Source organism: Eufriesea mexicana, unplaced genomic scaffold (assembly GCF_001483705.2).
Source record: "Eufriesea mexicana isolate 0111107269 unplaced genomic scaffold, ASM148370v2 scaffold486, whole genome shotgun sequence".
Lineage (NCBI taxonomy): Eukaryota > Metazoa > Arthropoda > Insecta > Hymenoptera > Apidae > Eufriesea > Eufriesea mexicana.
The window spans coordinates 176,825-192,845 of NW_016908651.1; the positions used below are offsets into that span (position 1 = coordinate 176,825).

The 16,021-nt window shown below is 46.6% G+C and overlaps 1 protein-coding gene across 1 annotated transcript in view; it reads left to right on the top strand.

The window, feature by feature from the left end:
• LOC108545723 (disintegrin and metalloproteinase domain-containing protein 10) overlaps nt 1-16,021 on the top strand; it is a 130,405-nt gene that overhangs the window by 105,785 nt on the left and 8,599 nt on the right. The window contains 5 exon segments of the mRNA XM_017897479.1: nt 7,611-7,784; nt 9,081-9,085; nt 9,554-9,673; nt 10,054-10,168; nt 10,320-10,454. Coding sequence (XP_017752968.1) covers nt 7,611-7,784; nt 9,081-9,085; nt 9,554-9,673; nt 10,054-10,168; nt 10,320-10,454 — 549 coding nt within the window.

Genomic DNA, 16,021 nt, shown 5'->3' on the forward strand with positions numbered 1-16,021 from the left:
CCTTCGTTGGGCTTCGCACGGTCGCGAGCAACGGGAAATCGAACGGGAAATTTCAAGTGAAACTCGAGGCTGGATACTGTTCCTCTGCCGTTCATTTCGCCGCGATACGCGAGCGTATTTTGAGCTACCGATAGTTACGGAAAAATTAGCAATATCAGCGTCCTGGTTAGACGAAGCACCGTCGTGTGCGGGAAGAAGAAACGGAGACGAAAATGTTGGTACGTGGCGAAGTTTAAGCACTCTTGAAATTCGACGAGCACGCTATTTATTTTACAAACGCACAGATCCGATGTGATGCAAAAAGACGACGACGACGACTCGAGAACAAGCGAGGATTCAGAAGACAGGCGGTTCCCTACGCCTAACAAACCCCCACTCCTTTCAGGATATATTTAGCTCTCTTAGGTGACAATAGACTTTCCAGTCGATTGTTCCAGTTAATTCTCAACAGAAAATGACGAAAAATTGTGCCGAAAATTTCCGTGTTCTAGATAATAAGGATTAGAAAGACGGGAAATGGAGATCTCGCTGGCAAGATAATCACTGGGCTTGTTTATCAGCGGGAAGCCAGCTGCAAAATGAATCTCACTCTTCCCCGATATTTGTGGATAATTAATTATGTAATAATATATCATTAATTCGATAATAATCATTGCGTCCATAACGGATATTTTTGCGAGAGAGAAACGCAGTGATATAGATTAAATATAGGTTATCAAAAATCATACGATAGCCGCGCTAATGACGGAAGAGGATAAAGTTAGGGACGAAGAGGAGCAGGAAAATAACATGGAAAAGTTCCTGCGCGATGTTAAAAAATAACGGAGGCGTAGGCAAGAAATTCGAAGATTAGAAGGGACGAAAAAAGATATTAGTCGATAAAAGCGACGCGATAATGGCTATGAATGCAAGACCATTTGCCAGCAGCGCGGCGAAAACGAGCACTTTTCTCGATGACGGCAGAGATCGTGTTGGAAACTGGCAATCTCGCGTATGTACGATTCTTCGTGCTCGAAGAAACTTCACTGGTCACGGACGGTCATGGGAGGAGGAGGAAGGTAGAGGGAATTAGTTTCCCGGTATATGTGCTCAGACTCGTGTTCTCAGTTTCTGGATATGCTCCGGCGTTATTGTCGACGAGGTGCAAAACACATAGAAGATGAGTTTAATTTTCAATGTTAGCCGATACCGGTGGCCCCCGCGACTCTCGTCGTCATCGACGTCGACGATTGCGTCGTCGTAGGCAGCGCGGCGCGTTCTCGCTGCTCGTAGTGTCCCGGAAAATGGGACTAATTAATCAAACCCCGGCATCGAGGCGGTTGCTACCGGCTAGGAAGCCTCGGCAAAGCACGAATGGGCAGAGAAACTCCCCGGCGAGGTAAAAACAATTAATCTCGTTATATTGTACGAGAGAGGAACCGTCTGATTTCAGAGTCAGATCGTTCCTTCGAATTTCATTCGGGCGAACATCGTTCCCGTTCCCCTTATTCTTCGCTCCACGGCGTCTTTCTTCCCCTTTCGTGCGTACTAATTAATGCGCGAACTTGGAAAATCCGAAACGCCGGGAAACGAGGTTTTCAATCGCGAAAAAGGAATTACCACGGTATTGTCCGATCGACGTGGCAATTGCTACGTTTTTTCCTGCTCTCTCGCGTCCCGTTGCTAATTATGCGAACAGCATCCGTGAATAGACTGTAATTTTAGAATACTTCGTTCCGACGTATTCAGCCCCCCGCCTGTTTCACGAGTCCGCCATTATGTCGTGAGAATCGACCTGAACGAAATCGTCGGACGATTCTCCGGGGGAACAATCGGGCGCAATTACTCACGGATTTTTACAACTTATCGGCAGAGGAGATAAGGAAACCACCGTCTGGAGAACTCGCAAGCGGCTCCGCGCGCGATCGTCAGTTTTTATCGGCTTGCCATCAGGAACCGTGGTTCCTGGCAGCTGCCGTCGCGACTGATAAACGCAAGAAACGGAGGACGAAGGCGAGAAAGACGGGGAAGAAAACGCGTCGGGGTAGCTCGCGGAAGTGTAGGGTAGGCGGGGCTGGTGAAAAGGGTGGAAGCGTGAACGGGGAAAAAATAGCGGAACGGTGCTCGCACCGGTCGCGGAAGTCGATGCATTAGATGCATCGCGGGAGAAAAGTGCCGGATGCAAAACACGTAGATTCGCGAGGCGCGGAGACGTAGACGAATGGAGGACGTCTTGCGCCGTTTCTCGGCCAGGTTGAAAGGCGAGGACAATAAACAAGAGGCGCGGAGGGCGAAGGGATGCAGCGGGGAGGAAGAACCGTGCAAACTGTGGACATTAAGCGGGAGAGGAGGACGGGGGAGGGTGGAATAAGAATGGCGAGGAAAAAATTGAGAAAGATAACGAAGGAGGTGCAGGGTCGAGACTGATGAGAGAAAGAGTGGGTCGGGGGTGAGAAAAACCGGGGGAAACGAGCTGCTGGCGAGGAAAGAAAACAGGGGACGGAAGAGGAAGAAAGATAAATAGTGGAAGCAAAGGAAAACAAGCTAGGGTACTAGAAAGATAAAGCGGGAGGGGCATGTTTGCGGGGATGGAAACACGTAGCTCGTAAAATGGGAAGGGTGAATTATTTTCCAACGAGATTCTAAAGCTTAAGGTTATTAATAGGCGGATCAAAATGATCGGTGCGTTTTCGCCTGACTCGGACCTTTCTTTTAATATCCGACTGTATCGTCGGCAGAGAATGTCTTCGTCGTCGATCGACGATACCTTCTGACCCCCCCGGAACACGGCGAAAAAGCGCGACAAAAGTTGGAAAAGCGTTTGCCTCGCTTCGCCGTCGCGACGCGTACAGGATCCGGCTCGTACTCTCGCGAGATAATACGGAATACCGGGGACGGAAAGACGCAAAACAGAGGGACCGTCAAGGGGTGAATATACCAGCGACATTCTCCAGGGTGTCGCGTTCTTTCCATGACGGCATTAAGGATAAGAGATTGCGATCCCGCGAGATGTTCCGGAGGAAAATGAACCACGTATAGGTGTCACGATTGAAACGCAAATATAAGCGCTGCTATGCACGCGTCTACGTGTCTCTGTGCGCAGCCCCGTGCCTTGAAAATAGAACGCGAGGGATTCGTTTTATCGAAGGAAGTCACATTACCACTCGTGCTCGAAGGATCGAATCTCTCGAGATAACTAGATCGTTTCTCAACCTTCAACGCTCGCGTCGTATATTCATTAAAGTGCTCTCGAGAATAACGACCACGCTGTCCTCTCCCTACGGTGCTATGGCGAGGATAATTTGCATGCATCTGTACATCGAATAAATCCGCAGAAAATGCCCTCTCTTCGTGTCTTACTCGATAGCTTCCGCTGTAACGCGTCGAAACAACGTTTCGAGAATATCGCGCGAAAGTAGAGGGGGAAAAAAAGAAAACGAGAGGAACTTATTTGCGTCTGGAGTTTCAAAGGAAACGGTGTGGTCCCCGGTGGGAAGGAGAGAGAAAATATTCTTTCCGGCTCCGTCGAGCCGGATGAATTCCATCCGGGATCATTCGAGTAATTCCTCGTTTCGTTAGCCGCGACATTTCGTTACACACGCAGCGACAATTATTCCTGGGCCGTGTTTCGCGATTTCGCGCCATTGTCGCGCCACTCAGCCTCCTTCCAGCGCGGAATTCTTCCCATCGAGGTATTGAAATTCGATAAATTGATTCGTTTCAACCCCCGTTGTTGCGTTCCGACTCGCGAGGATCGAGATTCGACGCGAACCCGAGGCTCGAGAGCCAAGAGGGCTGCTCGCTCTTCTTTATCGCGCGTTCGTCCCATTACCGGTAGATTCGGACCTCGCGTCGACGATAAACGCCCCCGTTTCCACGGCAAGTTCATTGGCCAGGAATTAAGGGAAACGATAGGAATATCAACGTCGCGATACGAACGAGAGGGACGATAAATCGACGAGGACCGAGAACCGAGTTTTAATCTTCCCTGGAAGGTATCTCGCGTTGCTTAACCGCTAACCTGAACGCGAACGGCCGCGAAATCTCGCTCGAGTTACGATACGGCGGATAAGAGTTATCACCGCGAATTAACAGGCTGTACGTAGGATTATACACGTAAACATAGGCCGAAATAAAGGGGTCGATGAAGCGATCGCCGAGCAGATTTCTCGAGCAATTTAAATTTCCAGGCAGACTCTCGATCTTGGGAAAATTGTAACCCTCGGGGAGGCCGGCAGCCCAACGATACGTCTTATCGTTCGTAATTAAGAATGGCCAAGATAGACGCGGGCCTAAATAAAGGGCGAGACTCTTGACGTCCGTCCCACCCCTCGGCCGAGGCATTAAAGCAGCCCTAAATCTTCTTGGGAATTGCAGCTTCGCAGCCGTTTAGAGATAAGTCTTATCCTTCTCTGATTGAAAACGTTAATCGCCAACTTGGAATGAAGCGTGCTTTCTCTTGGGGCCGGATATAAAGGCGTGATTAAACGCCGTCGACTCTTAAGGGAAACTGAAAATCTTTTCGAATCCGTAATTGGCGGATCCGATTCGATCCCCGGATCTCGCCGAGATTCCTGCCCGCAACGCGAGACTCTTTTCGCTACCCCCGTCGATACGGTAAATCACGTCGCGGGAAATCGGCAGAGCGAATTCGGCGAGCGTCTTAAAAGAGTAGAGCGCAGGACCGGATTTCCGGCTCGCCGGTAATATTCTCATAGACCGAATGCACTTTCCCATCGGGTTATTTATTTTCTGATATATGCACAGACCGAGAATACATCCACTTGCATCAGCATCGAATTTCTTCCGCTGCTTTCCGTGCCAATTCGTTGAACCGGAAAACGTATCAGACCGGGGAACCTTATTTTCCAAGCATCGACTGCCGGTCCCACGGGTATCCTTCTATCTGATATTCAAACGGTGGATCGTTCTTATCTGCACGTTAAGCGAAAATCATTCGATTCGCTTAAACGTTTCCCACCCCCTCGCAACCCCCGCCGTTCAGAGCTTCCTGCGTTCGCCGATTTAATTAAACCGAAAATTGTCTGTCTTCCGGGGCGACCGGTTCCTCGATACAAGCAGCCGAGTTTCCCGCGAGTCGCGCTCCTATTACCGATCCGATCGATCCATTTCCTACGGATTTCGCCGACTCTCGCGGCGAGACGGGATCTCGAAAGGAGCTGCAGCGAAACCCGGCTATCCGTCTCAAACCGAATAGCAATTTTTTAAAAACGCGTCGGTACTTAAATTCTCGTCGCGTGCGCGCCGATGCTCCGAGCGTAATTGCGAGGCGGATACAGCAATTTCCCAGATGGAGGGCTCGGATCCGGCAAACTTGCTCGCGAGAATCGCGAACCTTCGCGCGGACAACGTCTTTACACGGTTTAATCGCCAAATGCTCTCGCGACACCTCGAAGCCGGTGTACCGAAGCTGCAAAACCTCGTCGACGATTCAGCGAGACCTCGAGCGCGGCCAGGCACGCTCTAACCTTTATCGTTTCGTATAAAATCGTATCCGATCGAGTTTTCGAAACGTCGGGAACTCGCTCGTTCTCCCGAGCATTTATCGTTCGCGATGGACTCGCGGAGAGAGAGAGAGGGGGAGACACAAAGGAAACGAACGAGTGAAGTTTTTCGAGCGTGAAATCATGGCTTCGCGAGCTGTTCGTGCCCTCGTCTTCATCTCGCACGGTTCTTCCGCGTGTTCGCGCGTATCGCCTCGATCGAGCACCGAAAGTTCTCCACGCTGCTTGTCGAATTCCATAAATATTCATTATCGCGACGCACAGTGCACGTGTTCCGGCAGAAGCGAAGTGGATTTTCCATCGGTCGGCAAAGAATCACCGCGCGCGAATTCGAATAAGGGGGCGCCTTTGTCGCGCGACGCTTAAACGGGTGGAACAAATGCCCCGTGGAAATGCAAGGAAACCAAGGTGCAATATCGTTCCGCGCTCTCGCAGCTTTGTAACCAGCCTCCGAGCATGCTCGATGCACGCATTAATTACTAATTATTCTCCCCCCGATTACGGTTTATTTGTTCGAATCGCTACACGCACGCCACGCCACTGACTAATGTAATAGTTATAAGCTTGATCGAGCATTCGAACGTACGAAACGGTAGATTTATGGGTGTGTTGCGAAGATATACTAAGCTATTAATACGAACGTTGTTGCATTACGATCACGATTCGCGATTCGGTGACGCTGCGAGCGTGCGTAAACATAGAGGCAGCAAGAATTTCCAAGTACGGCGAAACAGCATTGCCGACTATGCGATATCGGGGTCCTTTGCACGCGAAAAATGACAATTCGATCACAGAGGCCGCGATAATCGATACGATGCTTGATTACTGCAAAGCCCCGATCGGGGGCTTCGCGCATCGATACCGACAACGCGTTCGAATACCAATGTATGTTATTTTTTCCCGCGAATTTTCATCACTATCGTACCAACGGCGTTGTAAACACGGTACAAACAGGACGATTAAAAAAATTGAAAAAAAGAGCTCCCGATTTGAAATATAAAAAAAAAAATATCCACGTATGTATATATAAAACAACGAATGCCAGTGACTCGACGAATGAATCAAAAATGGAAACCCCTGGAAATTGCATGGTCGAAATGAATAGCAAATACGGGATGATGTTGGTGAAAGGGCCGATTGAAAAAGCAAATTGCAACGAAATATGGAAAAATACGTTCATATAGGAAAAGAAGGACGCATGGGTATATAAAGCACGCGGGAATAAGGCGAGAGAGAAAGACAGTCTTAATATCGCGTTGCACCGAAATCTCTGGCTCGCCCAACAATGTTGCCCATTGTTCTGTGCAGAAAATCGCTGGAAAAATCGAGATATTGTTCCTGGTCTCGCACAATACCCGCGGAGTGGAACGCGTTCCAGCGAGCCGCGCATTATCATCGACACGCGCGGCGAAATAAATTAGCGAGCCACAAAGCGGCAGCGGCCGATAACCTGCGGAGTCGCTGAATCGCCGCGAACCCGTTTTAAAAACAACGTCAAGCCGTACGTTGCAGCAAACGGTGAATCATGAATTTTCGATCGGACAAAAGCAACGAACGCGACGAACGAGGCAATTATAAAATCTCGATCTGTCGGTAGCCAGGCGCGAGACGCGGCCATTTTCTCGACCATCATCCACTCGCGCCCGATTTCACGGTCCCTTCGTCGCGTCCCAGAGAGACGCGCGAGGAATTCCGAGGTTTTCCGGGTTTCTTTGCATGCACCGTACGTACGTATACGGAAAGGATCGAACACGCTAATGCATACTCCTCGGATGCAACGTACCCGTCGTTCGTACGTACGCTCGTGCCAAAGGGAGAACAGAGACGCTTTCGAGCTGCTTTGCAGCTGCTTTCGAGCTACGAAACTTAACGTGGACAATACCGATATAGACCTTGGAAGCTTCAGACGATGAAAAGCGTCCTCCTTTCAAAGCGATACACACGTCCGCGTCGCGCAAACGACTCAGTCATATTTTCAACCGACCTAAAAATCGAGCGTGCACGTTTCGACCGGACACGGTATACGCGCGTATAAGAGCGTATTCTACCTTCGCCCTTTCCATCTTCCTCCGCGGACAGTGCGTTGTTCATCTCTGGCTGTTGCAGGGCCCCTGCTGCACATCCGGCTGTACTGTGCGCAACGGCGATAAGTGCAGGGACGACAACGGTTGCAGGGACGCGAGCTTTTGCGACGGCCGTGGTCCCCAGTGCCCGCCATCCATCAACAAGCCCAACAAGACCATATGCAACGAGGAATTCGTCTGCTACATGGGGGTGAGTGTACACGTTTCCGTCTCCTCCCGTCTACCGCGCCATTCCTTTCCACGTCCACCGAATTTCCGTCTCTTCGACCCACCTTTACAACAACGGAGAACAACCCTCGGTGATGTACGAACCGAAGTTCCGCGGGACCGGTCAATCCGTTTTCCTGTCACATTCCCCGAGACAAACAGAGGGCGACCATGCTGGCCCGCGACTCGCGACGCGCGCCACTTCGACATCGACTCGGTGACCTCGCGATCCCGGCAAGACTGCCAGGCTATGTGCCGCGTCTATCGCGGAACCACGATCGCGTTTCGCTTAAATTATGCCCGCGATGAAAATGAGAGAGTCGTGGAGGACGATGGGGGTCGAAATTACGAGGAAATTTACGATTTCCCGCCGCGAAACTGGCTGCCTAGTTATTTATTCATTGGAGCCTGCTTGCCGTTTCCTCGATCGTAACGGCAAGCCCGAACACGCGGTACACTTCGCGTATATCAGAGTTATACGACGCCGAGGAAGCCGCGTAAAGGAGAAGGAACGCTCCGTGTGACCCACCACAGGCATCGGCGAGAAAATATTCGAACGCTCTCCCGATGCTTTCTCCTTTGACGAGATTCGCGTGGAAATTTCCATTAGTCGACGACTTTGGGGACACGGGGGAATCCGCGGAGGAGAACCGAAACGATCGTAGCTTCTACTCGCGTCTGGGGAGCTTACGATCGCGGTCCCTTTTTCCGCGTATCCACCAGAGAGCTATCTCGAAACGTACGCGTGGCATTTTCCTACGCGCCGCTTCCTCCTTTTCCACGCGCTCCAGTCTCGAGGGTAGACTCGGGGCGAAAGCTGACGCGCACACGCACGGCCGGAATGAAATACCTTTTGGCTCCATCGGTTCTCGACATCTTCGTCCGTCGAGAAATCTCGTGACATCCCCTTCGATCGGACGAAAACGTTCGCAGCCGCGTGGAGAATACGGATTAACCCGAGAACGAAATTTCTCTCCCGTTCCCGGACCGAATTAATCCCACGCGGGAGGAGCATCGATGGGATCGAGGCAGGTCTCGAAATTACCCCGCGATTCGGCTCTCCGCGTCTTTTCGAGCGAGTGGCCGCGGCGTTAACGATGCAAGGCTATTTCCTCCTAGCCGCGGCTTCGGGCAGAAACATTCGATTACAACCGGCCAAGCGGAAAACGCGTTTCGGCCGCACACGTGCAACGGTTCGACAGTACGCATCGGCAGCTACGAATCGATACTCCCGAAATACTGGCTTTCTAATCTGCAAGTACAATAACGAGCGAGAGAGGCCGAGACGGGGCGAGTCAGCTGCTGCTAGCAATTTGCCTGGCCGTTTGCGCGCCTAGCCATAGGCAACCGCCGCGTCGCTTCTTATCACGGGCCAACGCGATCGCTCCAAAAAGACGCCCGGAAACTTCGCCCCCCTCTGCCGACGCCACCAAGGTAACTCGTCGAAAGATCCCACGATAGAGTCGCCCCCTTTTTGCGTCACCCCGTGGTACTCGCGTCGCAAATTAATCGGTCTACTTGGTACACGCGACGAGTGTACCGCTCCGTTGACACGCGTCGGGGCTACAGCGCGGAACCGCGATCACGGCGACGAGAATTAGCTTCGACTCGGTTATTGGCGTCGCAAGTCGTCTTGAACGAGGCAAACAACGAACAGGCAAGACGCCGCGACGCGACGCGCGATCCGTAAGAGAATAACGTTCGAGTCGCGGGCTTATCTATCTTCGGTGGCCCTGCTGGAAATTACCTCGTATTTAGGGGTTTATGCGCGTAGACTGGCACTTTATCGGGCTCTTGCATTGCTTGCAGGAATGACGATCCTCCGACCAAAAGCTGCGAACTCTGTTGTAAATTGCCAGGAGAGGATCAACCATGCCTGTGAGAGACGATCGTTGTACAATACGTGGTTTCACGCGAATGTTCGCGTCACTCGTTTCACTCTGCTTTCCGGGAAACTCCGCTTTCCCTGAACAGCCGCCTTCGCTGTGTCTCGCGAATTGCGGATCAGACCTCGCGATAGCAGACTCGCGTTTGATCGATCGGTGGGGCCTTCGCGTCATCGACTAGCGCCTCTTCGGCCTTTGACCGCGAACATTCGCCAGGGATCCACCTCCGTTTCGCCTCTGATCGCTCCTCTAACGAGCGAAGAATCGAGCTTTATCCGTTTCTTCCGGTACGCGCGATCAGAGGGTGCTTCGGAGGACTCGCAGACGGATCGAGTAAACTAGACGTCACACGGGGTACGCGTCTCTTTGCAGATCATCGTTCGCGTGGAATTCAGCGCCTTACGATATACCTGACATGCTGTCGAAGCCAGGCACGCCGTGCAACGATTACAATGGCTATTGCGACGTCTTCCAAAGATGTCGAGAGGTAATACACCCGAGCTCCTTTACCTAACCCTTCGTTTCTCCGCGAGCAGAGACTCCCGTCGCTCGAGCGAGACTGAGAGTGCTCGATGTCTTTATCCCTACCGATCCAATCGCGACTTCGTTCGCTGAGAAAATGCTAACGATGCTTCCAGGTGGATCCCAGCGGACCGCTGGCCACTCTGAGGAGACTCCTTCTGTCGGACGCCAGTCTAGCGAGCTTCCAACGCTGGGTGGTGAATCGGTGGTACATCGTCGCTGCGATCGTGTTCGTTCTACTGCTGATCGTGGTAAGTTTCGACTCTCGAAATTCCTTTGATCGTCTACCACTGGTCCCGATGCTTCGATCGTTTCAACCGATTGACCAGCAGGTGAAACGCTTCCGGCGAATTAAAAATAGCTCTGGCGTGCGTAATGCAGCTGCATTAATACCGCTGCAAAAATACCATCGCCGTATCGAATATCCACGTAAACGCAATTATTTGTCTTGTCAATTAAAATTCGTACAAACGCGCGGGGGGAGAAACGACCGGGGAAAAAAAGCACTCGCGTAACAGTTGCGCGTTCTCGTTCCCGCGGAAAATATGTTGCGAACATCACGTGGGGAAATACGATTCAATTACACCGATGTTTTTGTTTCGTAAGCCCGTAAAAGCGCAGGAATATTTTTGCAGCATTTAATACGATGGAAAAATGAGTCGGTTCGTTTAATTTCCAACCTGCTGCGGCCGTTTATTATTAGAAAAATATATGGTAAATGTCGAAATCCAGAGAAAATGATAAATTACGGGCATGCGCGATCGCGAAATTCAATTCGCCGTTCACCATTTTCCATTTCGCATTCCTCGCCGATCCATTCGCAAATTCCGACTTTACGCGAAAACGCGCGAAACGAAGTTTCGAACAGCAGCCGAAGAAACACGGCAGAAACGTGCAATGAAACTTCGATTCTCGCGATCGTATCACTGAATCGCGATCAATCGTTTACTGGTTACGTCAAACAACTGGTACCTCGACTTTTCCGGCATTTGTCCCGATTAATTTAATATTCTCTCTCGTTTAAACGCAGCGACAAAAAGAAATAGAAATCAGTTTTACAAGTCTGTTCTAAGAGAGTAAAAGGCTGTCACAATTACCATTCTGTTGCATAATTGCCATTCTATTACGTTAATCCGTTATTTTATTAATAAAGCTTATTTTGTCCTATCAAACGTTGCGATATTATTTTAGTCCATCCCTCCAAAACACGATCCTAAATGCATGCCAGAAAACACAATGCAATCGTGCATTACCGATCAGAGATAAATCTTCTTTTAGCTGCTACTCCCGACAGTGGTTTAAGAGAACTTCAGATTCTTTCCGGGACATCAAACAGACTTTACTGATACTAAATTGATAGTAAATGGTAATGAACGAACTGTATTGAACTCCAAAGTTAATCAACAGTCTTTCCCATTTTACTGCTCGGCGTTAAACAGCTACAGCTATAAACGGCCAAAGGGTCCTAAATGTCAACGACTTCGATAGCAACGCTTCGACAGCCGAGACTGTCTATTAATACGATAATTGACGAGCATGCTATATCGACCCAGCCAATTACACATACACAGTCGAACCTCGAAGACTCGAATCTCGAGGGAAAAACTGATGCCTTCGAGCTATAGAGATAGCAACGATAGAAGTTTGACTTACAAAGGTACACACTCAGTCTCATAGAGCTTCGGCTATTCCAACTTTGGGTCACACAGATAAGAGAATGCACCTGGATCCCTATCCGGTGAATAACGCTGTCCGACGCGAACCTTAATCTGTAATATCCATCGAGTAATTCTTGTCGAGTTTACTTTCCTCGACGCGAATCCGTAATCGAAATTGCGAAAATTTTTGATATGGTAATGTAGGATACCAAAAGAAATCGCGAATCGGCTATTGCCAAGAAAAACAAATTGTAAACCGATCGATATCTTCTACAAGCAAATCGAAAATTTATTCTATATAGCCAAATTAAGTTGCGTGACTCCACTAGGCGGAGGTGAAGCGTAGCTCAAGGAAAGCATAAAAACCGTGATTCTTGACAAGCAAAACAGAGTCGTTAGAAATTGGTTGTGACCAGCACAAGCGTGAGTCGCTTGGTGTTGGAAAAAGAATTTTAAAAGAATGCGTCCTTGTGCGTTTTCATTTCGTTATCTTGGTGTTCTTTTCCTAAGTTAAATCAGTTTACGAGTTTTGAGTTTGTGTTATCGTGTTCTTGCTCTTTCGTGAATTTTCGGTGTCTCAAGACCAGTTCCGCCATCCTACAATAAAGTATTACGTAAAAAGCGAGTATGACAGAGGGTTCATTTTTGTCTTGGGAGTTAGATGGTAGTATCCAGAGTTTAATAATGTCCATAATTGTAATTATTTTTGTTTGTGAATAATTTTAACTCGTCATCAAAGTTTGAAAATGAGCCGTCGAAAGTACTTTCTGCGCAATGTCTTTGCGTTTTTACAAAAATTTCTTTATTCGATAAGAATTTTCTGTACTGTATCGTATTCTATACGCGTGGCTGAAGAAGAAACCATGGAACAAAGTCGTCGAAACTGTTCGCATTTCCATAAAATAGAGAAAACATTCGTCCGTATCGTGTACACGGCATTTTACCGCCACGTAGCCATTGCTAGCTTTGCTAGCTTCAACGGTGTTGCAGATACACGGAATCTAGTGTATTTCCTAGAATCCTAGTGCATTTTCAAGAATTTTGTCGACAATACTTTTGCAGCATCCACCATAAAATTATCTGCCAATTTTGCGATTTTGTATTAGGATAACATAACTTAATAGGGGGCTTGTAATATGTAATTTGTAAATTAATTCCGTAAGAGACAGTAATTAATGAGAAACCAATAGTATCGTCGACATCAGTTCGAACACTCCAGGGAATAATTACGCGTAATTAATTAATTAGGAGGAAATTAATATCCAAAATTATATTAGAAAGTTCGATAAAGGACGTGCTATTACGATGCAATTCTAAAGGTTCATAAATTAGTCGCAGTAATTGAGTAATTTGATAATCTAAAAATATGAATTCAAATTACTTCGATCAACGCCATCTATGATTTTTGAGCGCAAGCTTGTGTACAGTTTCCAGTATAAAATTCTAGAAATGTCAGTCAGCGCCATCTGTAATTTTTAACTGAAAGCTTGAGTTATAATTCCTAATATAAAATTCTAGAAATATCAGGCAACGCCATCTATGATTTTGGACTATACATAAGTTTCGAGTCCAAAACCATAGATGGCGATGACTGACATTTCTACAAATTTATATTAGGAACACAACATAAAAGGAGGTTGCTTACCGACCGATTTCCAGAAATGACGTGATTTCCAAGAATTCCATGGACAATATTTTCGCAGCCTAGCAATAATATTTTAGACCGATTTTACGATTTTGTATCAGGATAACATAACATGAATGGAGGTCGCTCGCCGGTCGATTCCGAGAAATGTCATTTATATGAATTATATACAGACAAATTTCGAATCACGGGAAATTTGTTTGTTCACAGTTCGATTACGCCGATCAGCGAATAGCAATTGCAGACTTTGGAAATTCGTATCGGGTCTATCCCTTGACTTTTTTAAACGTTTTATACATCAAAAAATTCGTCGAAAAGAGCTCTAAAAAATAGGATAAAGCAATCCGAATTTTTTAATCGGTCCGATTTTTGCCGATTTTTCCGATTGCTCGATGGATACATCGGCCGTCTGATTTTGATAAAATTTTGGAATGCAGATTTTTTTATCTTTTTTAGTTCTTCATTCATCAGGTAACTTGTGTGCAAAAAATCTAAAAAATCGGATCACGGGAACTCTGTTTTTTGGCAATCCGATTGCGCCGATCTGCGAATAACTATTGCAGACTTTGGAAATTCGTATCGGGTCTATCCCTTGACTTTTTCAAACGTTTTATACATTAAAGAACACGCCGAAAAGAGCTCTAAAAAATAGGCCAACGAAATCCGCATTTTCTAAGCGGTCCGATTTTTGCCGATTTTTCCGATTGCGCGATGGATACATCGGCCGTCTGATTTTGATAAAAGTTTGGAATGCGGATTTTTTTATCTTTCTTAGTTCTTCATTCATCAGGTAACTTGTGTGCAAAAAATCTAAAAAATCGGATCACGGAACGGTGTTTTTTAGCAATCCGATTGCGCCGATCTGCGAATAGCAAATGCAGACTTTGGAAATTCGTATCGGGTCTATCCCTTGACTTTTTTAAACGTTTTATACATCAAAAAATTCGTCGAAAAGAGCTCTAAAGAATAAGCTAAAAAAATCCGGATATTCTTATCGGTCCGATTTTTGCCGACTCCTCAACCGTAAAATTTTGAGCCAATTTCAGGACTTTGTATCAGGAAAACATAACATGACAGGAGGTCGTTCGTTGACTAATTCCAAGAAATGACGTCATTTCCAAGAATTGTGCGGACAATACTTTTGCGGCTTAACCGAAAAATTTTAGGCCGATTTCGCGACTTTGTATCAGGATAATATAACATGAAACGAGGTCGCGCGACATTCGATTCCAAGAAATAACGTCATTTCCAAGAATTGAGCGCACAATACTTTGGCGGCCTAACCGAAAAGTTTTAGACTAATTTCGCGACTTTGTATCAGGATAACATAACATGAAAGGAGGTCGCTCGTCTACTAATTCCAAGAAATGACGTCATTTCCAAGAATTCTCGGACAATACTTTTGCAGCCGTGCCGTAAAATTTTCGCCCAATTTTACAACTTTGTATCAGGATAACATAACATGAAAGGAGGTCGCTCGTCCGGACAGTTCCAGGAAACGACGTCATTTCCAAGAATTCCCGGGACAATTCTTTTCCTGCTTTGCAGTAGATTTTTATTATTTTACTTACCTTATACTTACCTTACTTACCGTCCTTACGTACCTTCTCTTACTTGCGTTCCTTTCTTTACTTACAAGGAGAGTGCAAGTTTTTCGGGTCACCGATTTAGTTGCAACCTTGCAGGAGTGTAGATATCGTCATGCAGTTTAAGCAAATATATCATTATAGCGGCAGCTACTCAGTAACTTTCGAGATATTTACGATTAAAGTTTTATTACTCGGTGAATTACAGATTTATTTTCAATAGTTTTCAATTGGAGTTGTAGACTAATGGTGATAGTCGAGAATTTCTATACTCGATGACTCGGATTCGATTACGGTTCATAAGTTAGTATTTTTTTTTCGATGTATTTTTTATTTTGTATTCCTTTTTCGCCTATGAAAACATTGTAAATAAAAAATTGTAAATAAAATTTCTTAATAAAAAAATTTATTTTTTACCCTTTCTTAGGCAAGTATATATTTATTACTTAATAAGAATATTATGCAAGAAAAACACTTTTTTATAGCAATCTTATTTACTAGTAACTAATTATTAAATTAAATATTATATAAGAATGTTGCTTATAATTCCAACTTTGCTGCATAGCTATAAATGTTCACGAATTAATTACAAAAACTTGGAAATTTATTAATTTTCTGCTGCCGAATTGATTTATTAAAGTGCATTTTTAGCGCCTAACCAGAAGTGGTATCTAGTTGGAATAAAAATTTTACCGTCCGCGATCAGCGCCATCTATGATTTGAGCTTAAAAATCAAGAAAGTAATAGGAATATAGAATAAGCAAGGAGATCGTCGAAGAGCTCGTCATGTGACAGACAAGGACAAAGAGAGGATAGAAAAGGATAGAAGGGCTCCGGCAGCGGGAAATTAATAAATTACCCTATTTCTGCAATTAATTTATGAACTTTTATAATTTTATTGCAAAGCTGGAACTTCACGCTACATTCCT